The 27,300-nt window shown below is 44.7% G+C and overlaps 1 protein-coding gene across 2 annotated transcripts in view; it reads left to right on the top strand.

Moving 5' to 3' along the window:
- The window catches only part of LOC146187455 (metaxin-2-like), a 53,177-nt gene that overhangs the window by 23,798 nt on the left and 2,079 nt on the right, over positions 1 to 27,300 (top strand). For both annotated transcript variants that reach the window (XM_084607712.1, XM_084607710.1), the window contains one exon: positions 12,720 to 12,796. In XM_084607712.1, the coding sequence (XP_084463838.1) occupies positions 12,720 to 12,796 (77 nt within the window). The remainder of the gene's footprint in view (positions 1 to 12,719; positions 12,797 to 27,300) is intronic.

Here is a 27,300-nt window from a genome sequence, read left to right as displayed (position 1 = left end):
GCACTTGCAGACCAACACGAAATGCTCTGGGCCTAGAAGAAAATTCGTTATGTGCAAATTATGGGAAAAAAAGCTGACAGCTTTTGTGCCTGAAAATACTTGCACAGTGAGAGCAGCAACACTTTATTGTTACTGAAATTCTTAGGTTCAACGCTGCTGAACCAAATATTGAGCGAAAGCATTAGCTGCTGGTGACCGAGCGTTCTTCTTCACTTTTTCTTCTTCCTCAGCCCACATATAAGGCCCCGCTTTAACCAACCCATATGAACGTGCCTTAGTGACCTATAGGGTTAACATGAATGCCAGTGTCCTAGCAGGCTGATTCTGACATAACTGTCCCATATGAAACGAGAGACCCAAGTTGGCAGCTCCTGCCGGCCTGTGTGTAACGTGGGATGTGACATCACAGCGTCACGTGGGTAAGACGTAACTGCGGCCGGGTCACACGAAGGCTTGAAAGTGCGAGTAGCATGGCTTTCGCAATAAAAAAGTTTGCCTTCTTGTTGCTGCAGCACTGGGGCATTCTATTCGTGGTCATAATCACTGCGCTTATAGTCGCTGCATTTGGGAGCTTTGACGCATGCATAGCAGGTGGAAAATTCATGCGCATTAAGCAGTGTTGTAAATTGCAACTGAAAAAATGAATCTGCTTATCTTGCAGTGTGTGTGGAAAGGGCGAGGAGTGCAGATATCACCATCTTTTAGCATTTTATTTTACTAATGCTCTAGGTGCCTGTGAGGTGACCGAAGACATTGCAATCACAAAACTTGCTACCGCCATTGTTTAGGTATCTCAAAATAACGGCTTGAGGGGATAGTTGATGCTGCATAGTATTCAGAAATGTGGCGCAACAAACACTGCGCCACATTTCTGAATACTATGCCATTGTTTAGCTATAAAGTTCACCTTTGAGCATTGCACACACGCAAAAAAAAAATGCTGGGGCTATTGCAGGAGTGGGGCTAAGAAAAATACGCATAAAATGGCAAGTTACAAACAAACTTAACATGTTTACACTCATAGTGGACATGATATGGCACAGGCACTGAAAAAATGAAAAAGAGAATGAACCAATATGTACATTGTAAGCACAACACGAAGAGGAAAAAATAACCATGTGGCATCGATGGCTGATAATAATATGCGAAAGAGACCGCATTGTTGCAGGAATTGTGTTCCAAAGTTCAATTGTTTGGGGGAAAATGCTGTATTTGAAAATATTAGTATGGGCGCAGTATGGCTTTAGGTGAAGGCTATGACGACTCCTGGTTGATCGGGGAATATCGGGGGTAAGGTAGACAATATGTGTTACATGGCAAATTGAATTAACGATGCAATGCAATAACTTCAATGAGTCTATGTTACGGCACACAGGCAGGGGGTTAGATTCAAAGTAGACATGGCACAAGAAGGTGAGAAATGGCGATCGTATCGATGATATATGAACCTGATTGCTTTTCTTTGAATGCTCTCGATAAAGTTACAATTTTTATGAGGATTCCAGTACCGAACGAATTAAGGAGCATTAGGCAATGTTCTTCTCAAATACCAAGCGATTTGAGGGCTTTAGAGCAAATGAAATTAATATGCTTTGACCAGGACATGTTGGTAATAAATATAACACCAAGATATGTGTTCAGAAGTCCCCGCAGGGGGCATCTGTTAAAGCAGATGTTCGCGTGTACTGTGCGACACCACGGACCCCGAGCACCCACGCTTAGTCGTGCGTGGCATCGCCGTGTCTGGGGAAAAGGGGATCCTGGTGGTTGAGCCAATGCAGAGTGTTCGGACCTTTAAGGCCCCTCTTTGGAGGCAACACACCACTTTGGCCCACGCTTCCCATAGACGGCACCTCCGGCCTGACCCGACCGGGGGAAATCGGCAGTTGCCTTTTCCTATTCTCCCCTGCGTCTTTCACTTTCCTATCCTCTTTCTCACAACTCTCCTGTCTTCTCTTCACTTCTTGTTTTTTCCTTCTTTTCCTGGCGGCTAGGGTTAACCTTGTGTGGCTAACCACCCTGCGTTATGCCATATTTGGTTATGGTCGGGGTATACGGCTGGTGTGGGCCGGACTGCTTTGCAAGTTCCTGTCCCGTCCCCTCGTTGGGCTCCATGGTGGGTGGCCGCCACCCTGGCCGAACAAAAAACTTAACGCATGGCTTCTTTTTTGCTCTCCAACGATTGCTCCCGATAAAGGGGACGGATCGATGAAACTGCAAAGTTCTTTTTGAAGAATGCAAACCGATTCCCACACTTCCACGTGGTGCACAGTGAAGACCCTCAAAAAACAGCTAGGCCAATCTCTCCTTTTGTTGTGACCAAGACGTTGACTGAAGAAATAGGCTAAGGATACAATGTCAAAAAACTTCCGAACGGCGACCTTCTCTTAGAAATTATGTATCATCACCAGCATGAAAAACTCCTAGTAGTGACCAACTTTGGAGAATGTCCAGTTGGTATCACCAAACACCGCTCTCTAAACACGGTGAGGGGAGCAGTTTCAGATGACGACCTAAAGTACATCAGTGAAGAACTCCTCGAAGGACTTAAAGAACAAAATGTCATAAATGTGTTCAGAATCAAAATTAGACGGGAAAACAAAGAGATACCTACCAGGTACATAGTCCTTACCTTCGAATCGAGCACACTGCCCGAACCTGTGGAGGTAGGGTATGCAAAGATAAAACTGAAACCGTACATACTTAACCCGCGTTGCTGTTTCAAGTGCCAAAGGTATGGCCACGGCTCGCAGACTTGCCGAGGCCAACTTACATGTGCGAAGTGTGCTTCCCACGAACATCCCTCAGATAACTGTCAGACTGAAACACCTCTTTGCATCAATTGTGAGGGCAGTCACACTGCTTCACAGGTCTTCACAGGGCAGTCACAGGTCTTCCACCGTGGCAGGAACCGTGATGAGTTGTGTATGGTGGAATGTTGCGTAAACCGAGTCGTTATGCTTTCCACCGGGTCGGACTGCAGGACCCGGCTCTACCGGTTTCCCGACTGGTGCGGGGCCGGAGGTGCCTGGTTCTCTGGGCATTGGCGCATGATGTGCCCGGCTCGGTTGCATCGGAAGCAAACTACTTGTCCTCCCTGTGTTCTTGAGCCACGTGGCGGGAACGGTCGGCGGTCACGTTGCCCGAGGCGATCCACAGCTGCAGTTAAGGCGCGCAGGGTCTCTTGCATGGCCTCTAACACAGCATCTGTGCCCTTGTTTTGAGGGTTTTCATGGCGGCCAGGTGCGTAGAGAACCTGTGGTGGAGTGCCTGCAGCATGAAGGGATGTTGGGCATTACCGGGTGCCCGGTTGGGATACCTGGCAGCGGGTGCGTCGGCATGGTCATAAGAGCGTGGCGTGCCATGGCCCCTACGTGTGTCAGGCGCTGCAGGTGTTCTAAGAACTCCTGCGTGGAGTTGGGGTTAGAAATGGCCACGCATTCCATCATTTCGGGTCGCAAGCCCCGCAGTAAGTACTTAAGCTTCTCGGCATCTGTCATTGCCGCGTTGGCCCGTCCACATAGCTGTAGCACCCCAGCCACATACTGCTGTGGGATCTCCCCTAGCTGCTGCTTGCGTTCCTGTAGGCGAATGTACGCCCACTCTTGTACGTGCGCACCTGCAAAGGTGGCACGTAGTGCTCTTTGCCAGTCTAACCATGTTTCCGGCGTTTTTTCCCGGAGTGCTGTCACGTACCAGGCCCGGGCGACGTCCGCGAGAACAAACACCAAGTTGTCCGCTTTCTGTTCGTCCGTCCACGCGAGGGATCTGCCGTACCTCTCATATATATGGAGCCAATCCTCCAGGTCTTCATCGGCTGTCCCTTTAAACACGGGAGGCGGCGCGAACGCCCTCATTGACGGCGTGTTTTGTTGCTCGCTCATTGCTGTTCGGTCGCTGGCGGGAATGACGCGGTTCCTCAAAACTCTTTCCGCTGTGTGCATCAGCGGCTTATTTTCTTGCGGCCGCGATAGCCTCCTCACAAAAAGCGAATAAGTCGTTGAAACGCTCGTTCAGGTTGCGTTTTTTTTCTTCCCCTTTGAATCGTGTTCTGTATTCGAATCCTAATTTTTCTGCAACTGCGTTTCGGCGGTCTCGGTGAGTGGTTGACTTCCCTACTTTTCTTGTTTGTCCATAGCGGGGAATTTAGCACCTCCACCACTTGTTACGACTTAGATTTCGCGTTCTTTTGCGTTGTGTTTGACTCGGTCTTTCGGACCGGGGAGCAGTGCCTGGTGGGTCGTGCCTCGACAAGTCTCCCGCGGTTCGTCCGACAGAGAAGTCACAAAGTCAAAATCTTCAAAGTCATGGACATCGACTACGCGCTCATCGCATGCGGTGGCGGCGGCGACGCGTACGACTACGACTAGCTGGGCAGGGCCGGCTCTCGTTCGGATAGTCTGGCAGGTCGTGCCTCGACTTCTTCCTGAGAGAAAGCTGCTCAGCTCTGCCTGGACGGGACGATTGGTCCTCTTTTTAAGAGGGTTTCGTTGACCCTGAAGGCATTGTCCCCAGGGATAAGAGGAAGGGGGAGATGTAGTTAAGCCAGGTGTTTCTGGTTAAGCCCCCTTTCTGCGTGCTCTCCCCGCCCGCCGCTTCTCGCGCCATCTAACCGACGCGGCCGTTACTGTGTGCGTCGCTGGTGCCGCCACCTCTCGTGCATGAGCGCAAGCCTCATTTTATTCTCCTAACAATATGATACAACTTGGAGGTTTGGTGTTCTGCGTGACCTAGCAGATTTAGGCATCCGCGGAAAAATGTTGATCTGTCTAAACGATTTCCTTTCAAACCGCTCGTTCAATGTACGCCCTCTCGAGGACTTTCACTCAAGAGAATGGCGTGTCTCAAGGATGCATTTTAAGCACTACCCTGTTTTTTATTAAAATAAATTCATTTTTCAGAATAATCCTGAAATCTATTATGTATTCACTCTACGTTGACAATCGCCAGATTGCATGCACACCTTCAAACATATCAACAAGTGAGCGGCGGATACAGTTGACAATAAATAGGTTAGTTACATGGGCGGACAAAAATGGTTTCGAGTTTTCCCCACAGAAATCAGTGGCTGTCCTCTTCTCGCTTGGACGAGGCATGTATACAGACCCACACCTGCACCTATAAGAAACTGTGCTGCCCGTCAAAAGCGAGCACAAATTTCTCGGTATTACTTTTGATAGAAAGCTAACCTTTCTACCTCACATAAACATTCTCACAAAGAAAGCAGCACACTCATTAAACATACTTAAGCTACTCCCAAGAAAACACTGGGGTTCCGACAGAACTTGTCCTTTAAATATCTATCTGTCTGTAACCCACCCTGTGTTAGATTATGGATGTACAGTGTATGGGTCAGCGAGACCCTCTTATCTGAAACGACTGAACCCAGTACACAACTTTAGTTTACGGCTCTCAACTGGTGCATATAGAACATCTCCTGTAAATAGTCTTTATATCGAAACAAATGAACCACCCCTCACAGACAGAAGAACAATGCTTACATGCGCATATGTACTCAAAATAAGGTCTCTGCCGAAACATGTCTGTTACCCCATAGTTACCCAGTGCCCTTCTAGAACACTCTTTGAAAACAAACCTCAAACAATCAGACCAATAATTCTTCGTTTTGAACAGATAGGCCAAGAATTAGACTTACTTCATTTTCTTCCAAATATTGCCCGGAAATCCAGTCCACTGCCACCCTGGTACCATTTCCCTGCTGCACACGACATTAAACTAACACATTTCCGCAAGAAACAAACATGAACACATACTACAGGAGTTCTTGGCTTTAAATGAAAAATGCAGATTACACAGAGTTCTACACAGATGGGTCTAAAACAGAGCTCCATGTTGGAAGTGCTGTGGTACAAGGAAAATGTGAAAAAATAGTACAGTTACCGGAGTTCTCATCAATTTTCACAGCCGAACGTCACGCTATTTCTTTAGCAGTAGAAAAAATATTAGAGACCGGTATTGAAAATAGCATCATTTATACGGATTCTCTCAGCATTATCACAGCATTAAATCATAGAAATGCTACAGAACCTCTAATCGAAGATATCATACATAATATAATAGCTGCAAAAACACAGGGACATACAATTAAATTCTGTTGGGTACCAAGCCACGTTGGAATCAGCGGCAATGATGAGAGCTAATGCATGCGCCGCAAGAGCCCGTCATACTAATATACAGCCAGTCAACATACCACATAAAGATGTTCTAAGACTTGTAAAGAGAAAACTGAGAGTAAACTGACAGATTTCATGGAACAACGAAATAAATAATAAGTTACACCTTGTCAAACCGATCATTGAAGAATAGAAATCGTGCAGTCACCAAAAATGTTTCATCGAAGTCATTTTATGTCGTCTTCGCATCAGACACCCTCATCTGACACATAGCTTCATTCTAAAGAAAGAAGACAGACCTCTGTGTCAAGGATGCAGAGGTGAACTAACAATAATTCATATCCTACTTTCATGTACTAACTAGAGAAGTTAAGGAAAAAATATTTTACATGTTTTTACACAGACCATATCCCTCTCCATCCCAGCCTGCTGTTGGGAGAAGATGCACTGTTCGAAGTTAACAATGTTCTCCATTTCCTAAAGGATGCAAACCTCCTGAACAAACTTAAAAAAAAAAAAAGAGATCAGTCCGCATTTACAAAATAAACATAAACCTTGTTCCTGGCGGATGATAGCCTGAGTTGCTTATGCGCCAAGAAATCCAATCCAATACAATACAATATAATTGTGTTCAGAAGTCCTGGGTAATTGTCATTGAAGGCATAATTAAACATTGAAGGGGACGTGATGTTAGTAAAAGACGTCACTGAAGTTTTAGCAAAATTTATTTTCATTTTTCAGATACTACACCAAGTGCAAAAACTAGCAAATGAGGTATTTAGTTGCAAATTATCTTTGGGTATATTAGTTACGTGATATAAAACGCAGTCGTCCGCATATAGGCACATTCTTGACGTGGTGTGGCGAGGTAAGTCATTAATGTATTATTAGGAATAATAAAGGGCCAGGCACCAAACCTTGACGAACGCCAGATGAGACATCTACAGCACAAGAATTAGTTGAAGCATAAGAAACAAACTGTGAGCAGTGTGAAAGAAAATAAGCAATCCAACTAACCAAGTAAGGATTCTTTAAAATGGCATTTATTTTGCATAGCAGATTAGAATGTAGTACAGTGTCAAAAGCTTTTGAAAAATCTACAAATATAGCATCCACCAGAGCTCCAATATCCAGGGTACAGGAAAGGTTGTGCAAAAATTCAATTAGTTAAGTTAAGGTGCTGAAACCTTGTTTAAATTCATGTTGAAAATTAGACATGTTATTACATTCCAAAAATTCTATTATATGTTTGTGGATTATGTGCTCCAGCATTTTACATGAATACGATGTTAATGAGATTGGTCTCTAGTTTGGTAAAAGCTGCTTGTTGCCAGATTTGAACAATGGAAGTACTTTTGCTAGCTTCCAGGACAATGGTATGACAGTAGAGGTTAGCGACGCATGGAAAATGATGGTTAGATATCGAGCAGTCCATAATGAGTAATGAATATACTCCGGAAAATACGGTAACCAGCATAGAAGGAAGTCCTTGGTCCTCTAGTCAATGTCCCAGCAAGAGGTCTTTGACTTAAGAAAAGTTTTTGTTTTGAAATGTTGTCCAGCAGACTGAGGTTTTTCTTTGGTACTTGTTCATCTTGCTGGTCAATTATTTAGGGTAATCCCCCAAGGTGGAGTAGATTTGTAATAAGGGAGTAATTACTCATTGCATCCACCCAAGCGCAGCCATACGGCTACAAAGGAAAGCTATACAACTTTCTCAGAAACTTCGTAGTTAAAGAAAAATTCGTCCTGATCCGGGAATCGAACCTGGCACCACCTCCTTTCCGGGGCAGTCGCTCTACCGACTGAGCTAACCAGGACGGTCAGCAGATTAGATGGTAGGGCGAGAGCGAATTGATCTATAACTCGAAGTGGGAATGGTGTTGGTCAAATATTTAGGGGAATCCCCCAAGGTTCAGTAGATTTGTAATAAGGGCGTAATTACTCATTGCATCCACCCAAGCGCAGCCATACGGCTACAAAGGAAAGCTATACAGCTTTCTCAGAAACTTCGTAGTTAAAGAAAAATTCGTCCTGATCCGGGAATCGAACCCGGCACCACCGCCTTTCCGGGGCAGTCGCTCTACCGACTGAGCTAACCAGGACGGTCAGCAGATCAGATGGTAGGGCAAGAGCGAATTGATCTATAACTCGAAGTGGGAATGGTGTTGGTCAAATATTTAGGGGAATCCCCCATCTTGCGTTACTTCGCTATGTTCACAGATTTCTGTCAGCAGACCGCGTCCGCAAAATCGTGTCCGCAGCAGTTGCGGGTAATTGAGAAGTGGTAGAGGTTAATGAGTGGTGTCAATCTATAGAGGCTGATGTAATGTTGCGCCCAAAATAATAATTAGGGCAATAAGGTATTTAGGTAATTAATTAGAGGCGAAACACGCAAAATTGTGTCCGCTGCATTTGTGGGTAATTGAGAAGTCGTAGAGGTTAATGATTGGTGCCAATCGATAGAGGGTGATGTAATGTTGTGTACGAAAAAATAATTAGGTCAGTAGGTTAATTAGATAATTAATTAGAGGCAGAAAATGAAAAAAGTAACGGCGAAAATGGTCTTATTAGTGAATGGCTTGGCGCCACATTTGAATGTATTAAATACTAAAATATTTAATTAAATCTGTCAATTAGGGTGACATCAAAGATGTAACGTCGCACAACCGGAAGTAGAGCCGAAAACGGACATAGGAAGGGATTGGCGCGCAATTTGAAAGTACCAAAGAACAAGAAGTGAATTAATGTGACGTCAAGGATGTGACGGCACGCAACAGGAAGTAGAGCCGAAAAGGGACATAGGAAGGGATTGGCGCTCAATTTGAAAGTACCAAGCACTAAAGTAGTTAATTAAGGCAGTCAATTAGGGTGACGTCAAGGATGTGACGCTACATAATCAGAAGTAGAGCCGAAAAAGGGCATAGGAAGGGATTGGCACTCAATTTGAAAGTACCAAAGACTAAAGTAGTTAATTAAGGCAGTCAATTAGGGTGACATCAAGGATGTGACGTCTTGCAACCGAAAGTAGAGCCAATAAAGCGCATAGGTAGGGATTGGCGAGCAATTTGAAAGTACCGAAGACTAGAATGGGTAAACAAGCAGTAAATTAATGTCACATCTAGGATGTGACGTCACGCAATCGGAAGTAGAGACAAAAAAGGGCATAGGAAGGGATTGGCCCGCTATTTGAAAGTACCAAAGATTAAAATGAATAAACAAGAAGTGAATTAATGGGACGTAGAGGATGTGACGTCACGCAACTGGAAGTAGAGCTGAAAAGGAGCATAGGAAGGGACTGGCACGCAATTTGAAAGTACTAAAGACTAAAATGGGTAAACAGGAAGTGAATTAATGTGACGTAGAGGATGTGACATCACGCAACCGGAAGTAGAGACGAAAAAGGGCATAGGAAGGGATTGGTGTGCAATTTGAAGTACCAAAGACTAAAATGGGTAAACAAGAAGTGAATAAACCTCGTTATAACGCACAGTTAAAAAATCTGAAAATAGTTCGCTATATCCATAATTCGTAATATAAAATTCCGTAGAAAATACATGCAAGAGCAGCAAAATTCAATCAGAGAAGACACAGCAACTCGGAGGGTGCTTACTTGGGTCACGTTCATTTATTTAGGCGCAAAGAACTGCGTTATTGCGGCCTGCTTTTTTGCGTTGATCGCGTTCCGTATCACGCGCTGTTCCACAGTTTGCAAACATTCAACAAGGACAAACCCACTGCCTTCAATAGCACTGCAGTGGCGATGCAGTAAATCTAATGCAGCAAGCGCTTCTTGTGAGGTAGGAATATTCTCATTGTCTGCAGGGTTAGCCTGAGCTTCATCTGGATGTTCAGAGACTTCCACAGCGATTTCGACGTCTGTCAGTACAGCCGTGGTCGGTGTGATGTCGTCGCCACCTACAAAGTCTTCTACAGGCATTGTTGCAGGCATGTCAACAACAAGACGGGAAAAATCGTTCCAGGCCTCATCGAGCTTGCGTAGCTTTGCTTCTGCTTCGTCGGCATCGTCACTTGCTGCACGGGCCTCTGCTGGAACAAAACCTGTATGCCGAAAGCAGTTGGCAATCGTTTCGCCTTTCACGTTGTCCCATGCCGCTTTAAGCATCTGGATTGCTCCCAGCAAGTCAATCTTCAAGTCCTGCTTTATACGAAGCTTCATGAAAAGAGTGTCAATCAGTCTCCTCTTGTAAACTGCCTTGAAGGCCCTGATGACGCCCTGATCTAAAGGCTGCAGCTTGGCTGTCGTGTTAGGCAGAAGAAAGCGAACTTCAATGTTATAGAGTGCGACATCTGTGTTGCGTGCGGTACAGTTATCGACAAGGACACACACTGCAACCCTCATGCGCAAGCTCACAGTCCCAAGCATGAAGCCACTTCACGAAAAATTCACTCGTCATCCAACATTTCTTGTTGAAAGCATACTCTACGAGGAGTATGCGGCCCCCTGTCAAGCATCTCTGGGTTTTAAATCTCCCGATGACGAAGGGTCACAGCTTCACAGTGCCGTCCATGTTGGTGGCAAGCAAAACAGTGATCCGGGCCTTTCCTCGCTTCCCGCCATGACACGGCTCTCCACGCGCGCCAAGGGTATGCTTGGGTAGCATCTGCCAAAATAGGCTCGTTTTGTCCGCATTAAAGATGTCCTTGGGCTGATATTTTGCAAGGATTTGTGTCCACTCCTCTTCCAACCACTTTTTGATGCTCTTGTAGTTAACCGTCTCACTTTTGCCAGAGATCGCTTTGCCTACGATGTCATAGCGTGCCTTGAACCTTTGCAGCCATCCGGAGCTGGCGACGAAGTTTTCGCCATCGAGGATACAGGCAAACCCTTTCTCTTTTTGTTGAAGCATCGGTCCCGACACCGGTATGTTTCGAGCTCTGACATCCAAAAATGATTTGTAGAGAGCCTTCTCCACGTCGCCGAATGCAGGGGGCCAAAGACGCTGTGCACTTGTCCGTGTGGTCTCTTGTGCTTGTGCCTTGATGACAGCTTTGTTCTTCAGAATGATGCTCAAAGTGCTCCTTGGGATGTCAAATAAGTCCGCAAGAACGCACTTATTTTTGTCGTTCTCCACACGCTGAATTATCTCCAGCTTGGTCTTTAAGGTCAGTGCTGCTCTTTTTTTTTTCACGTTCACCGCCATCACAGCACTACGCACATCCGCGCGCCACACTCGATACGACCACCGACACAACCTTCACAGAACTCTACCACGCTACGACAGCCACGCCGCTGCTAACACTAAAGCGCAAAAGACGCAAAAGGGCAAAAGCAGCAAAAGCAACATTCGATCGTGCCACTGCCGCCGCTGCTGAAGCGGCGCTGGCAGCAATTGTGAGATGCAAACAATTTCTTTGGCTGTCTACTCGCAATGCCGACGTGGCATTTGTGGCGCTGTCAGCGCTTGCGAAGTAGTCCGGAACGTTTGCTCCACCGTATAACACACTTGTAGTGCAACGAAGCCTGCCTCCTGCTATTAAAGTAAGGTAGTGCTTGGCGCCGCGAAGTTCGTTTTATCCGTTTTATACCGAACCGCGTTGGCTATAGGAAGTTAAAAATACATGTGTTTGACAAAAATACTTCAGACGAGTTCGATATATTCAATAATTCGTTATATGAGTGTTCGTTATATCGAGGTTTGACTGTAGAAGCAACCAGAAGCAACCAACAGCAGCATCCGTGCTTTCGCATTACTCCAATGCAGATTCTGCAGTGCTCTTTAATTTTTTTTTCTGCCAAAAATCTCATTTCTTTGCCTTTTTTATTCTACATTGGATATTTTTTATAGCACTATGCTTTAACAGCAAGGTTATTTATGTTGCTTGCTTGTACTGTGGTAACCACAACACTGCTGTCTACTGATACGACAGTAATGGTTATTAACATAAAAAAAAGATAGCACTTGTGCTGGGCAGCAGAATTTTATGTGGTGGGTATTGTGTTCATTGCGACACGGAGTTTTGAGAGATATTCTGTTTTTTTCCTTGCCATCAAAAATTTCCTTTAGGTATTTTAAGACTGATGTGTCGGTTTTTTGGTTCCTCGTTTTAATGCTTGGGGAGTGCTGTGGAAGATCCAGCAGCTGCTAAAGTCTGCAAATTTGACGCAAAAAGGGAAAATATGGCATGTCTCTAAACTTGTGGCACTGCTAAATAGCTTGTGATACATGGAGCATGGTCTTAATGGCATACCATGTTTGAAAAGAGATTTTTTTTAAATGTGGGACCATGCGCTATGCATTGTGACCATCGAGGAACTTTTTTCATACTATGTTGAAGCTGAACCTAATTATTTGCTAACACAGACTTGTCAAGAAGTTATTCGTCAATTCAAAGATTGTGGGCGATGGCTATGTACTTCAGTGAATGTGGAATATAAAAGCACCCGTGTGCTGTGCACTGTCCAATGTTGGCACACGTTACTGAACCCGATGGGCTGTCCTGGAGCCCTCCTCCAGGTTTTTCCTCATAGCCCATACGTTGCTTTGGGTTTGTCTGACTGCAGTAGTTGAGGCATTCCTCAGTCATGTGGCTCATTGGGCTCCCCTTGTTTCCCATGTGCAGGTGTTTGAAGAAGTACAGTCCTGCTGTGCAGCTCTCTCTGAGCGTCTTGGGCAGAACAATTATTTCTTCGGTGACAAGTGAGTGACCTGTACGGCGAGGGTGTGCGCAGTGTGTGTCAAGCTTGTTGGGTTTTAATAACCTTCTTCGAGGGCTTTGAGGTTCTGTTTAACATTAAAGAGGCAATTGCAGTAAACTGAATTCGGCCTGTATCGATCGGTCACCACGTTTTAATGACAAAGGCTACTTTCAGTGATAATGGAGCTTTTTCGTCAGCTGGAAACAACCAAGAACTGAAGTGCAGCAATTGTTGTCACCAGCTCTTTTCACAGTTGGTGCGTAATTGCATCAAGGCAGAATTTTAAAATGGCGAATTCCTGAGGGAGGTCGTTCACTTTTATTGGTGATCACAGAGTTTTTTTCATCATTGAGGTTACTGCTTTCAGTCGGATGACGAGAAAAAAATGCTCCATTTTACAGTGAAATTTTTTTAACAGTAAATGAGTCTTGCTATCAAAGAAATGCCAGCATAGCCTTAAAGAGCCAAATAATTGATCTTCCCTCCCTAGAGAAACTCTGTGGTGACACTTTACTGCAGCACAGGAAAAACAAGTATATGCATGCAGCGCTAATGGCAGTGGAAAGTCGGTTATGCTAAGTGAGATGTAGTTTTGCCAGTAATCAAACTGAACTGGAAGAAGGTAACAGTAATAAAAGAAAAAAGAGTCTTCAGTGGTTTCTTATACACCCGGGATCAGAACAAGAAAAAACTTGCATAGCATTTCTAAACTGCTTTGAGTGCCTTCAGAAGGCAGTACAGAATAGGGCACACACGTGGGTGGACAACCTGTGGAGGTGTTTAGAGCAAAATGGTTTTCACACCTGCATAGAGTACACTGTCATGAGGATGGAAATACAGATCTTTGAAGACAATGGCAAAACACAGGGACAGCACATGTGCTGACTTTAAACTCAGGAGTTGAAAGTTAGCGCACGTGCTGTCCACTCTTGTGTTTTGCCCTTGTCTTCAAAGCTCTGTATTTCAGTCATGATAAACCAATTTGCCCGAGCATCCACCCTGAACTATGTTGTAGAGGTTGTTTCTTCCGTTTTCTTTTTTAATTGTTAAAGGGATGCAGGCGTGTTTAAAATTGAGTTGGTTTAAAAGGTTTACTGATTCCATTTAGTCTGTATTTTAATGCGTTAGCGTTAAAGGGCATGTTACACAGAAAATCGAGCACCGGCATTGTGAGCAAAAAGTCACAGGCATGGCACTGGCAGGTGACATATGACCGAACACTGGTTCTCCAATGGTTTGTACGACATAACAAAACGGCATGATGTCAAAAGTTGCCAAGGGTTGCCCGTTTGAGGTGGAAAGGTGAAATAAGAATCAACCTTCCAGGGCTCCTGTATGCCAACTCAGGCACTCTACTCCTAGGCCATGCAGGCACATTCTGATGGCTTGGTTAAAGTGGGGCTTTATACGCAGGTTAGTAGCCTAGACTATCGCGCAATACACTTACAAGCATAACTTAAGTGTCCCCATAATTTTATTGCCGCGTTTTATGCACCACAGATTGGCCATATCATAGTAATCATGTTTAGTGTTTTGGTGGGCCTGGCAGGCAGCGAAAGTGTTGGTATACAGGGTGATACAGTAAAATCTTGGTGGTACGAGTTCGGTTGATATGAATTTTGGGAGGATGCGAATTCACGAAATGCCTCGGCCAGAGTGTATTGTGTACAATAAGCAAAATTTCGAATGGTCCAAACACTCTCCCACGCCACTAAGAATGATACGAACGCGCGAACTGCGACCGCAACCTTGAGCACGAAGAGCTGCCCACACATCATTGACTCCGCGATCGCCAGCCACGCTGTATGTATGCATCATGAGCAGTTTGTGGTGATGCGTGGTCCGCACCTCGCCGACGTCGTGATTTTCTGTCAGGCTTACACAGCGTGAAAAGCTGTCAGTGGCGCATGGCCCACAAACCGGAGACGTCGAAACCGTCGTAGCTGGCGGTGGCGTACATGGTGGGTACGCATGGAGTGGACGTCGCTGGCTCCGCGATCGCAATCCGCGAGCAGTTTGCGGTGCTGCGCGGCCTGCATGTCGCCATCTCCAGTCATGCTGTATGTGCCGCGAGAAGTACACGGAGGCGGGCTGACCGCGCATTGCCGGTATCGCGGTCGTTTTTCACGCCGCGAAAGGTTTGCAGCGGCTCGGCCGTGAGCAGTGTCGGTGGTGCACGTGATGGCGGGTGTGCACGAGTCGCACGTCGTAGACTTCGCGACCGCTAGTCGCGCTGTATGCATCGCAAGCAGTCTCGAGTGCCGTGCGGCTGACACATTACCTTCTCTTGTCGTGCTATACGCGCTGCGAGAAGTCCACAGATGCACGCGGCCTGCGCATCGCCGACGTCGCGATTGCCTGTCATGCTGTATGCACCGCGAGTGGCAAACTCTGACCGCGCGACCGTAATAGGCTCCGTACAATGAATAGGGGGTGTTGCAGAGGAGCACGTCACTCAGCGCCGCCAGGGCGAATTCCACGTTACTGAGCAGGCCGAGACACGGTCGATTTCAAGGGGAGCGCGCTCCCTCTCGATGCAGGCCTTGGCCGATGATGCATGGGAGGCGGTAGGCAGCCAGTGGCCACCCACCGTCGTTTGCGCCCAACCAGCAGGTGGGATTGTGTGTTATGGCATGCACTAGCTTTTTTATTGTGGCTAGTGACAATCTGTAAGCTTCGGGTCATTAAGGGAATAGGGTCTAAAACTCGTATTTGCTGTGCGGGCCGCATTGAACAAGTTTTGTCCCTCGCAGGCCAGGAGACGAAAAATAACAAGAAAATAAGAAAAGAACAACAACTGAAAAACAATAGGAAGCTAAGTACAATAAATACCAATAAATTAAAAAAAAGAAAAGCCTTCTCGTTCCCTTAACACACCTTCCCATCTTAGTGGAGAAGAAAAGTGACGCAATTCTCCGGTTTGCTTCCGCATCGCTTGGTGAAAGGTATTAATGGTACACCGGTTAATAAATACTATACTTACCCTCAACACGAAAAAAAATGCACAGTTAGAAATCAAAGAAATGACGGGTAGTATGGTGCATTGCTCTTTGAGGCAGAGTGATGTGCCATTGAAAGTTCATGCCAATTAGGCGGTAAATGCCTCTTTTCATTAAAAAAAACATAAAACGTTTGCCGTCTGGGTCGAAAGCCTTTGAGTTTATTTTAGTTGCAGATCAAGGCTGGTGGTACCGCTTTCGGAACATATGTTTAGAGCCGCTGGTCTGCAGCACGCTGCTCCAGGGCCCGCGATTCGCGTGTTCGAAATCCCTGGCAAAGAGTCGGATAATCTCTGACGAGCAGAACGAATACGTTCGACGTTGGACATATGTGTGCTTACGGGACGCGTGTTCTAAAAAAGAAAAAGAAAAAAGTTTATTGCAGGTCTAATCTCGACTGACCGAGTCGCGTGCGTGGTAGTGCTACTAATGGACAAAATGAACCTCTCTTCATTCTGACGTATTTCAGACGATTGCGTAACTCGAACATAAATAAGATTTTCAGCGAACTCGCGACCAGCAAGATTATGATCGCGATGTTACCTATTGCCAAGCATTTTGTGGTGTAATGGCTAAGGAAATAATTTTTTTTGTCATGTAATCTAGAAGGTAGAATTTAGATGGAGAAAAATAAGTTTTGTTCTTTCCGATTACAGTTCCCACAAATTGTGCTCCATCTACAGCCTTAATTCTGCTAATGCACCTACATATTTTCGTTCAGCTAACAATCACCCGTACTTTGATGGGAAAGAACCTCCTGAAAGCAGTGCTGGTCCCTCGTACGGCCTGCCTGGGAATCAAGAATTCAATGCCCAACTACCCTTCGCGCCTATGGCAATCCATGGCACATCAATACTGACATTGCTTTTTGTTCTGCTCGCATTTTTTTTTTCCGAGACCGCCACTTGCCACCGTTAGCACTGGAGCCGCAGCGCCTTCTCAGAGTTTCGTTGGAACTGCGGTAGGTGGCGCAGGGGTCGCGCGCAAACTTCACTGTACGGAGCCTATGAACCTTCTCGGACGTAAACAGATATGCGCGACTACCTTTCCTATGCTTCTGCATACTTATTTTCATTCGTTTTGATGGTGCGAATGTTCGGATGATACAAATTTTTCGCGACCCCGTGAGATTCGTATCACCAAGGTTCTACTGTACTTTAAACTGTTTTTGAACTTGCATTTCAAAAACCACAGGACATGCATCTGTGCAGTTTGTGCAGGTGGGTTTTACAGCATAGCTGTCATCATATACGTGATAGAGCCTGATGATTACACAATATTAGCTAAAATTAACTAAACAGCTTTTTTATTCTAAGGGCAAATATTATGTCCTGCAATTGAAGGCTGAAAACCAAAGGTAAGCGTTGTTTTAAGTTTTCTTAGCCAGCAGGGTGGTGCCAAACAGTATCAAAGGTCAAAAATATGTATTTGAAAGCTTGTTGAATTGGCTTCCCAGCATTGTGCATTCATAATATGGCATCTGTCACATTTCTTATGTGTCAGGTGCAGAAACAGTTTGTGCATTTGATTTCGAAGTCCACATGTTTTCAGCGACATTTCCATGCGCAACAACGTCATTATATAATTAGGAAATGTGGGAAAATCAACTCATGAAGCTTTAAAATACAGATTCTTGAAATTCAGTATTTCGAACCACACTGCCAATTAGGATAATTTAAAGGCAGGTCTCACCTTTTTTGTTAATGGCCTTCAATTTATAAATATAATATTTGCCCTTTAAGTCCAAAAAAATAAATTGCATGACAATCCTGTCAGATGCCTATTGCTTATGAACAGGGGCTGAACTAAAGTGTGCAGAATGGTTATTTTTGAAATTATGTATAAACCAAAAAGTCAGTATTCATTATATGCACACCAGAGTAGCTGGTTTTGAGCAGCAGTTACACTCACTCAAAGGAGAAAACTAGCTAAGTGTGGAATCTATGCGTGTGGTAAAATGGCAGGCCTCTGAGATTGATAATAACAATAATAATTTGTTCAATGAAAGGAAAGTTGCAGTATCTGTCACACTTGCTTCTGTGGACACCTGAACCACACTGTAAGGGAAGGGAGGAAAGTGGGAATGAAAGTGGAAAGAGAAGGAGGAGCCGTAGTGGAAGGCTCTGGAGTAATTTCGACTACCTGGGGATCTTTAATGTGCACTGACATCGCACAGCACACGGACGCCTCTTCATTTCGCCTCCATTGAAATGCAGCCGCTGGCGATTGGGTTCAAACACTGGTACTCCAGCATAGTAGTAAGGCATCTTAACTACTGCGCCACTGCAGTGAGGCCTCTCAGATTGGTGCAGTTTTGTGTTTTGAGGCATTGCTCTACCATCGTGAACACCTCTGTAGGCCAGAAAGCTGCACATCCTGGACGTCTACTAGCAGAGTGCTGTTTGTTCGCTATCATCATCATCATCATCATCATACTTCGACAAACATGAGTTACTCACAAAAGTTTGGTCAACCTATAGCTCACTCAAACTCAGGCTCACACTCTCGTCGATTCATCAGCCTCATGAACTCAAGCCCATTTTGATCTACAACTGACTCTGACTCACTCCTACTCATGACTCATCTGGGCTCAATCAATTTGGTTCACCAACTCATCTGAACTCTACCTATGTAGGCTCACTCCCTGGCATCAACGCAAGACACACATGCGCTCACGGAGTGCAGTAATTTCTTTAGTTTCCAAGTGGCGTCAAGCAACTTTTTTTATTTTGGAGGCTACGTTTTCTTTTGGTTTGGTTTGGTTGATCATTTTTCGTAATACGAGTGCAGCGCCTCGTGAAATGTTTACCTTGTTATCAAACACAAAATTTAATCATAGGTTGCTAGTAGGCATAAAGATAAGACCATAAAAGGCTTGACTACTCCTCTGTCCATCGTCTGTGGCAGCAAAATACACCAGGAAGTACATACATTTGTTAGTTTGGGATGTATCAAATAAATTGCCCTGCCTGTGCCGTCCTGTGACAGAATGGGCAAGGAGTACATACATATATTATGGTGAGGCTGCTCAAAAGTAATAGAAAATAATATGGCTCTGCCCATGCCGGAAGAATTTTCTTCAATCACACAAAGACAACTGTCCATGTTTGTGGCATTTAATCGAATCGCCCCTCTACTCTTATCAAACAAGGAAAAAAAAAAATTAGCAAGGTTTAAGCTGCAGTTGAACCTAGTTTGACGAACAATATTTCGGTTTAGTTGGCCCAAACGTTTGTCCATCTTAGCCCACAGTGGCTTCGGCAGCACTGGCACTCTAAAACTATGCACTTAAGCTCTGCCTTTAACGCTATGACAAGAGAATGGTAATGGCTCCCGTCTGCAGCTCCCCTGATGTTTCCTTGCTGACGTAGTTACAGCTCGGTTAGTTACCAATCCCTTAACTTGTACTTCTAATGTCTCACACATTCTTATGCTATCACGTTATTGAGCTGCTGGTCGTAATTGACCACCCATCAAGATATAAAGCCCTGCTTTAACCAAGCAGTATGAATGTGCCTGTGTGTGTGAAACTTAGACGCAAGACAGAAGCAAGAAGGAAACACCGAGGCAGCGTGCCAGTCAGTATCCAATTGCCCTGACAGGTTGATTCCTACCCCACCTTCCCACTCTAAAAGGGCACATCATTGTCACGAGAGAACACGAGCTGATGAGTGATGATTCAGATCATGATGTGGTCACAGCTCTGATCATTATCTCAGTGTGAGTAAAGACTCACTCACAGCCAAAATCATGATATGAACTTGGGCCCTCACTCACAATTCAGGTCAAGATCTGGATATGCGCTTGATTGAGCCCAAGTTAATTGGCTTGTGAGTGATTACAGTGGCCTATGCTCATCACCTACTGAGCACAGTTGCTTTGTTAAGTTGGCTTCTCTACTGCATGTGAGGCACTGATGCATAGCCATGAATAACCGTCACAAACATAAGTCATGTACTGACTATCACCACAGTCCAGCTGCAGTCTATCGCTGCTGTCAATACACTAAGCATATTGGTGTCCTGCCCGTTGCTCAGTCTACTGTAGCGGCCCAGGGAAGACATGACAACCATTTTTTAGAAGTAAACTTTCATACTGCACTTTTGCTTGATGGGGTTTAACTGCTATTACTCTTTTTTTTTTTACTAACAGTAGTCTTTCTTCTAAAAGCAAAATTCTATGTATTACCACCTTTTATGCTTTAATTGCCAGTAAATCTACTACGTGTGCTGAGAAAAAGGACAAGAACAATGCTTGACTTTTTGCAGTGCAAGAACACAATTCTAGAATACTGATAAAAGTTATTAATTCAGCCATAGAAAAAATATTTGGCAAGAAAGCCAAAAACTGCAGCTTGAAATGAACTCTGAACCTTCAAAAAAGTAACACTGCTTGTCTTTTTCTTATCAGCACTGCATGTGACCCTGCTGACAAGACAGACAAAAAAAAAATAAATTTCCTAAGCTATTTTTGGTCATAGTGGCTATTTGCTCCTTTGTTTGTATCCCATAACGAGCCCCTCGTTGTTCTAGCATTTTTTTTTTTTTGCTGATTGCATAATGAGTGTTACAGGGGTAATTTGATTCAAGGAAAAGCCACTATTAACTACAACCAGAGACTATGTTCTGCTGCAAAGGGGTGTTCTAGCTTCTCAGTTCTGGATTTGGCTGCACTTCCAAGAAAAAAATTAGCATGGCGTAAAATAGTTCGGCGCTTTCTCACATGTATACGGCAGGTTTGAAGAATGGTAGAGCAGAAGACAGGGTATTGGAATGCACTTCATTTTTCAAACCCGGCTAAAAATGGCTGCAACTGAAATAGAGGAGGCAGTGATGTCCCTTCAGAGAGGCATCACCGAAAAGTCTGAATGACTGTAACAGCATGTCATTTCCACCAAAAAAGTAACAAGGGTTACTGAGAAAGACTGAGTTACTGACAAGACAGTTACCGAGTTACTGAGTCACAACTTTGTGACCCCGCCGGGGTGGTGCAGTGGTTATGGCGCTTGACTACTGTGCCTAAGGATACGAGATCGAATCCTGGCCTCGGCGGCCGCTTTTTGCTAGAGGCGAAAAGCAAGGTGCCTGTGTGCTGTGCGATGTCAGTGCACGTTAAAGAACCCCAGGTGGTCAAAATTTCCGGAGTCCTCCACTACGGCATCTCTCATAGCCTGAGTCATTTTGGGACGCTAAACCCCACAAACCAAACCAAACAACTTTATGACTATGCAGCCAAAGGTACTGAGCTGAAACACACCAGTTTCAGTCATAAATTTTGTGGATTGTGCTCTGGAAAGTTATACAATTCCAGAATTATTCACGTCATTACTCTATCTATATTACACTAAAATACAAGCCAGTGCAATGTTAGTGTAGAGCATTATAGCATGAGTAGAATACGCCATGCGAATTGAGATGGCTGCACCATTTGTCGGGAATCCCACGAAGCGTACACAGGCTGTGTCTGCTATGCCAGCCCACTAAATTTAATACGCATTCGCAATGCATTGTTTCAGCAACATACATCGTGCGAGATGTTCATTAACCACGAAATTATGTTCACTGAGGCCTTTAGTGGTGTAAAGGAATGCACTTCTGCTTCGTCAGTGGCTCGAAAAATGTCATTTCAAGTAAATACGGAACTGAAACCGAAACCGTAACTGAGTCCAGGTAGGCCCAAAATACTAACATCATCACATCACGAGTAACATCATGACGAAAGCGCCGCCCCCGCAGCCTTGGCTGCATCGCCACAAAAAAATTTTCGCGGGTATAGATACCAGTATTGAGCATGTGGCAACTGTTACTGTTGAAGACTGATTGATGCTATGTACAAGGCCTAAAAAACATTTTCATGCAGTGTGCTGATATGTGCTCTCAGCGTGTTGAGTAACATCACTCTGCTACTGAGAATAAGCAGATATGCAATCAGATTTGTTAACTTTTCGCTGCCTTGGCTCTGATGTGCTTTCAATTTTGAAGCCTATCCTATCTATGACAAGGCTGGTTCATCAGGCACGTCGGTAACAACTAGTTTTCATATCTTGCATGACAGTTTCAATAAGTGGCTAGTACAGCCAGTGAACTTTATTGATATTGGCTCATCAGTGGAAATTGTTTGCATTGCAGGGATGTTCTGATCACTTGTACACCTTAAAAGTATTATGGCAGTAATGTGTGCCAGTGTCACCAAGGAGGGTAGCTCACCATTAAGGTGCAGATTTGAAGCTCTTCTTTTCCTCTGCCCCTCAGTTCTTCAAGGTGCACATTGATTTGGCAGATGACAAGTAGTAGATATGAAGACAACAGATCATCGGCACTCGGAGGAACTGAATTTTATACAACAAAAACAACAATTCAGAGGTGTATATACAAAATGGTCATTCCACGCAAAACGTATCAGGGCACAAAAGCGACTATCGCCAATTGTTTTGAAAAAAAATTGGCCGTGTTGACGATTGTGCGCGAGTACTTTCACCGAAGTTTTATGTAGTGCGATGGTGAAAAAAAGCTTGAGTAGCGAGTGCGATGACAGTTGGGCGTCAACAGAAGTGATGTACTGAAAGTTAATATAAATTCCACTTGCCAAACAGTGATTAGACCTTTTATGGTAAAGAGTAGCTTTCATTTTAATTCCTACACTTAAGGCTGCTACGGCACGGAAAGGCACGTCTCATTGGTGGAATTCTTAGTGGGCCATGGCCACTGCTTCACCAAAGGAATTAAAAACGCTGTGGCGACATCTAGTGACAAGCACCAAAAACACACCATAGGCGATGCGAAAAGAGAGCAGTTTTTGTTGATGGTGCACGAGAGAGAGTGTAAAATATAATAAAACAAGGCAAGCACTCTTCAAAGAGTAGAGAATACTGTGCAATTTTGAAAACCAGTGACATTTTCCCGAGATGTGGTCACATGTGTTACTACTGTGATAATTAGTGTTTCGCTGCAAGAAGCCACTTCACTTGTTTTTATGCGATTTTCATTGCCAAAATAAAGATATAAATTCTCCTTTCTTGGATATTGTAGTGCTTTATCTGTATTATATGAGGCAAGATCTTTTCATTTACACCAAATCCCATCACATATTTTTGTCAATGCTCTGTCCCTTTGTCATTTGTGAAACAAGATGCAATGACATTATTTTAGAATATTTCACTTGCATTGTTATTTCATGTATGTGAGTTCATGAATGGAGCAATAGTATTTTTTGCATTTTCTTGAGTCACTAAAGATGCAAATAATGTGACATATTTGGAAATTATTTATGTACATTAAGTTGAAATATTTTTTTTCTTGCTTTTCCTGGTCGCTCTAGTTGATGCTAGTTAATGCAAAAAATAATTCAAACTTCTAAACAAAGCAATTTTAAAACAATTGGTTGCAAACTTTGCAAAGGGTGACTTTTTCTTGATATTCAGGCCTGTATTAACCATTACACCTTGTGTAAGGGCATATTCCTCGTGAAGCTGTCTTTTAGCTTTTGGAATGTGCCCCTAAGCACCATGATGTTGAAAAAAGGAATTGATTGACTGAATCAGGGCCCTCGATGTAAAAGCACTCCAGATAAGCTCATTATGCATATCAAAAGCCTAGCTTTTAATCTAGAAGATTTTATACAAGTACCGTATTTACACAATTGTAAGTTGACCTGTTTTTTTTCAAATTTCAAAATCCAAAGTTGGGGTGTCGACTTACAATCGTATGCATTGCCAATAAAAGTACGAAAAACGATGTATCGCAGACGCTACGGCTGGGTTACAAGTTTGTGTTTGCTATATGACTATAGGCGTTGCATTTAGCAATTCCGCACGCTTCTATAACAGGCTTTTTCATTTTTTTTTTAACTTCCACTCGACGCACTGCGCTCATAAATCTATCTACGTACCGTAACGTATGTTGAACTCACGGCAGTGCCGATAGATGATGAAAGGGCCGCTGTTTCAATACGCGGAGGCTGCGGCGGCTCTTCCGGGAGTGTCGATGGTTGACGAAAGAGCCGGCTGATTGCGTGGTATTGAAGCGTTAGGCATCGTTCCTTGTTCTTTGCTTCATCTTTCTGACTTCAGTGCCAGCCACAGGCTGCATCGTCATGAGTTTTCTAGCTCTTCAAGAGGGTGGTGATTATTTATGCAGAAGAGGCTAACAACTGCGCGGCGAGCCGAAAATTCGACATATCTGAACGAGTAGTTAGGGAGTGGCGACGGCAGCAAGGCAAGACTTTCAGCTGCGATGCTAAGCCGCAGCTAAGCTAAGCGGGCCGAAGTCGGGACGTTTTCCGGAGCTGGAGATCAAGCTTGTGGCTTATGTTACTGAGATACGGGATCGGTCCCTTCTAGTGACATGCGAGATGGCCACAAGGAAGCAGGGACTCCAAGGACAACAGACTTCAAAGCCAGCAGGGCATGGGCGTCTAAATTCATGAAGAGGGCTGGCTTTTCTCTTCGTCGGCGTACAAGTGTGTGCCAGAAGCTGCATTCCGCGTACAAAGAGAAAGTCCTTGCTTTCCATAGGCATTTTCTCAAACTTGAGACTCGCGACAGTGCTTGCTCAGCCAGGCAATGCTGATGATACCTCCGTATACTTTGATATGACGAACGACACGACGGTGAACACTAAGGTAGCCCGCCAGGTGAAACTCCTCACAACAGGAAATGAGAAGCTGCGGTTCACCATCATGCTGTCGTGATTGGCGGATGGCACGAAGCTCTGTCCATACATCGTCTTTAAAAGAAAGACAATGCCGTCAGAAGCGTTCCCGAAAGGTGTCGTGCGCGTGAGTGATAAGGGTTGCATGACCGATGACATGGTAGTGGAGTGGTACCGTCTGGTGTGGCTTCTGAGGCCAGGGGCATCACTTAGAAGTCACATCCCCAACCTTCTTGTGCTTGATTCCTTCAGAGGCCATCTTACTGACAAGGTGAAAGCAGAGCTGTGGAAGGAGCACACAGACATGCTTGTGATTCCCAGCGGCTTGACGGGGCAGCTGCAACCCATAGAAATGGGCGTGAACAATCCCTTCAAGGATTTGCTACACCGTGAATATAATGAGTGGCTGGCAGCGGAAGACTGCGAACTTACGCCAACTGGGCGCGTCAAAAGAGCCTCCCTGGCGGCCGGGTGCGGGTGGGTGCTTTCGGCATGGGGGGCTGTACCACGCGATGTCGTGATGCGGCCATTTGCGGAGTGTGGAATTTCGCATGAAGATGATGTACTGTGGGAGCGCAGCAGCGACGATGACAACAGCACATCCAGTGAGGACGTTGACAGCAGTGAGGATGAGTAGTTCGCTACTAGGCAAGGCATTAAATTTTGGTTTTGTAACGCCAGTATCTTTCTTTTTTTTTTTTTTTTTTCGGACTTCTCGATTTTGCGGTTTTGAAGGGGAGGGAGGGTGACTTACATTTGCGTCGTCTTACAATCATGTAAATACGGTAAATTTTGTTTGACAGCAGAAGCTATTTGTTGAAGTCCATAACCAGCAACACCAGCAGAACACGATCATGTTACCACCTGATATTATGGTTCACATATGCACTTGTGCTCTTTGCAAAGCAAACATGTGGCTGTTTCGTTTCACATCCATGTAGATACATCACAGGCGAAACATTTTCGTCAGTTTGCTTGAGTGCTCACCCAGTCAAGGCAGCAAAGACAGCATCGGTGCAGCAAGCATTTTGCAGTAGCAGTCATTTAATTATCTTCGATGTGAGGGCAGAAAATTTTACTTCCTGTTTCACAGCATAGCTAATAACCTGCATCAAAAAGTTAATGGTCTCTCACAACATACACTTATCACCAACAACCATTTTTATTACACTTGTCACTTTATTGTCTTAGTTTATAGTTTTCTCATCAATTTGTGTTCAACTTTTCAATGCATGAACCTTTATTCTGAGAAAATATAAGGCCACCTAAGCTCTTATGTCTGTTTCTTTAAATAAATTTTTCTAGTGTTTGCGTACTAAATTTCAGCTTGAAGTGTTGAAATCAGCCAGTCTGAAGTGGATGAACTGTGATGAGCTATGCGAAATTCGAAGGCATTTCTCTTGTAGAGTAAAATCGTTAATATACCCGCATACCCAGTAGTTGCGGTTAAAACCTAGTTGTGAGAATTCTTTGGCGTAGGCACCATTGAAACCCATGTATTGGCTGACTGCTTAGGACATAGTGGCTCATGAAGTGCCTACCGTTTAACGCATACTTGCCGTCACAGGTTCGCTACCACCGAGCTGTGACGCGAAATGTTCCCCGTCCTTCCGAAAAGCATTATCAAAGTATGGACCGCTGACACAGCCAACTATACGGCATCGCAGCCATGTTTCGATGTCCATGTTGATAGGGAGCCCAAGAAGCATCAGCTGCTTTTGCGTTTTTGCACACAGACCAAAGATGTTGATGCGAACGCATTGCTGGGTAATTGCCAGCCCTATTGCAGTAACCACCACCGTCACGCCGTAAACCTATCGCCTACCGACCCTACCCATGTGACTGCTTGCGCCAACCTCGCACTGCGTGTGCCGTGCTGTTGAGATTTGGCAACATGGTGGGCGGCTTTTGTTTAGAGGTGGTGCTGTGCGAAGCAAGTGTCTGTGCGAACGGTGGGCACTATGCCGAAGCCTAGTCGATCTAAGTATCGCATACTGACTGTTAAGGAAAAGTTGGACGTCATTCATTCCATAGAAAACTGAACCACAAAGAGTGCTCTAGCGTGTCGTGGGACTTGACAACTGTCTGCGACATATGGAATGCTTGGGAGACGCTGAAAAGTGGGGCCGCATCGAATATGAAGAGGTGGCGCTTGAATTTTTCTGACGTTGAAAAAGCTTTGGCGTTGCAGCCTAAAAAAGCTAGATCACAAAACCTGCCGGTCACTGGACCTTTTCTCGCCGAAAAAGTGGAAGTCTTTGAGGCCCAGCTGAACTGCGAAGATTTTTTTTGCACAAACGGTTGGTTCGCTTTTTTTAAAGTTCGCTACAATATAAGTTCGAGGGCGGTGAATGGAGAGGCAGCACACAAGGACAAGGAAGGTGCCCAAGAATGGCAGAATGGGCTACTGCAACAACAGTTAGCCAACTACGGCGCAAAGACGTTTTCAACTTAGATGAGTCGGTGCTTTTCTACCTACTTCTGCCCAGCAGAATGCTGGCATTCAAGGGGGAAAATTGCACCGCTGGTAAGCTTGCAAAAGAAGGAATATAGGTCGTTTTTACAGTCAACATGACTGGCAGCCAGAAGTTGCCACTCCTTGTGGATTGAACGCTATGGCAAGCCAAGGTGATTCAAAGGCAGTCTATTGTCCTCGAGCGTTATTTACAGGAGTAATCAGAAAGCGTGGATGACTGCCAAGCATTTTGAAGAATACGTCCGGCTGTTGGATCAGCATTTCGTGGCAGAAAAAAGGAAAATGGCGCAATCAAGCTCCTTTTCTTGCCCTCCAACACCACAGCACTTGTGCAGCCTCTTGACCAAGGTATCATTCGTTTTGCCAAGTAGCATTACAGAAA

The sequence above is a fragment of the Amblyomma maculatum genome, chromosome 6, assembly GCF_055883805.1.
Source record: "Amblyomma maculatum isolate TAMU_Amacu chromosome 6, ASM5588380v1, whole genome shotgun sequence".
Taxonomy (NCBI): Eukaryota; Metazoa; Arthropoda; class Arachnida; order Ixodida; family Ixodidae; genus Amblyomma; species Amblyomma maculatum.
This window is presented reverse-complemented; position numbering and strand designations above follow the sequence as displayed.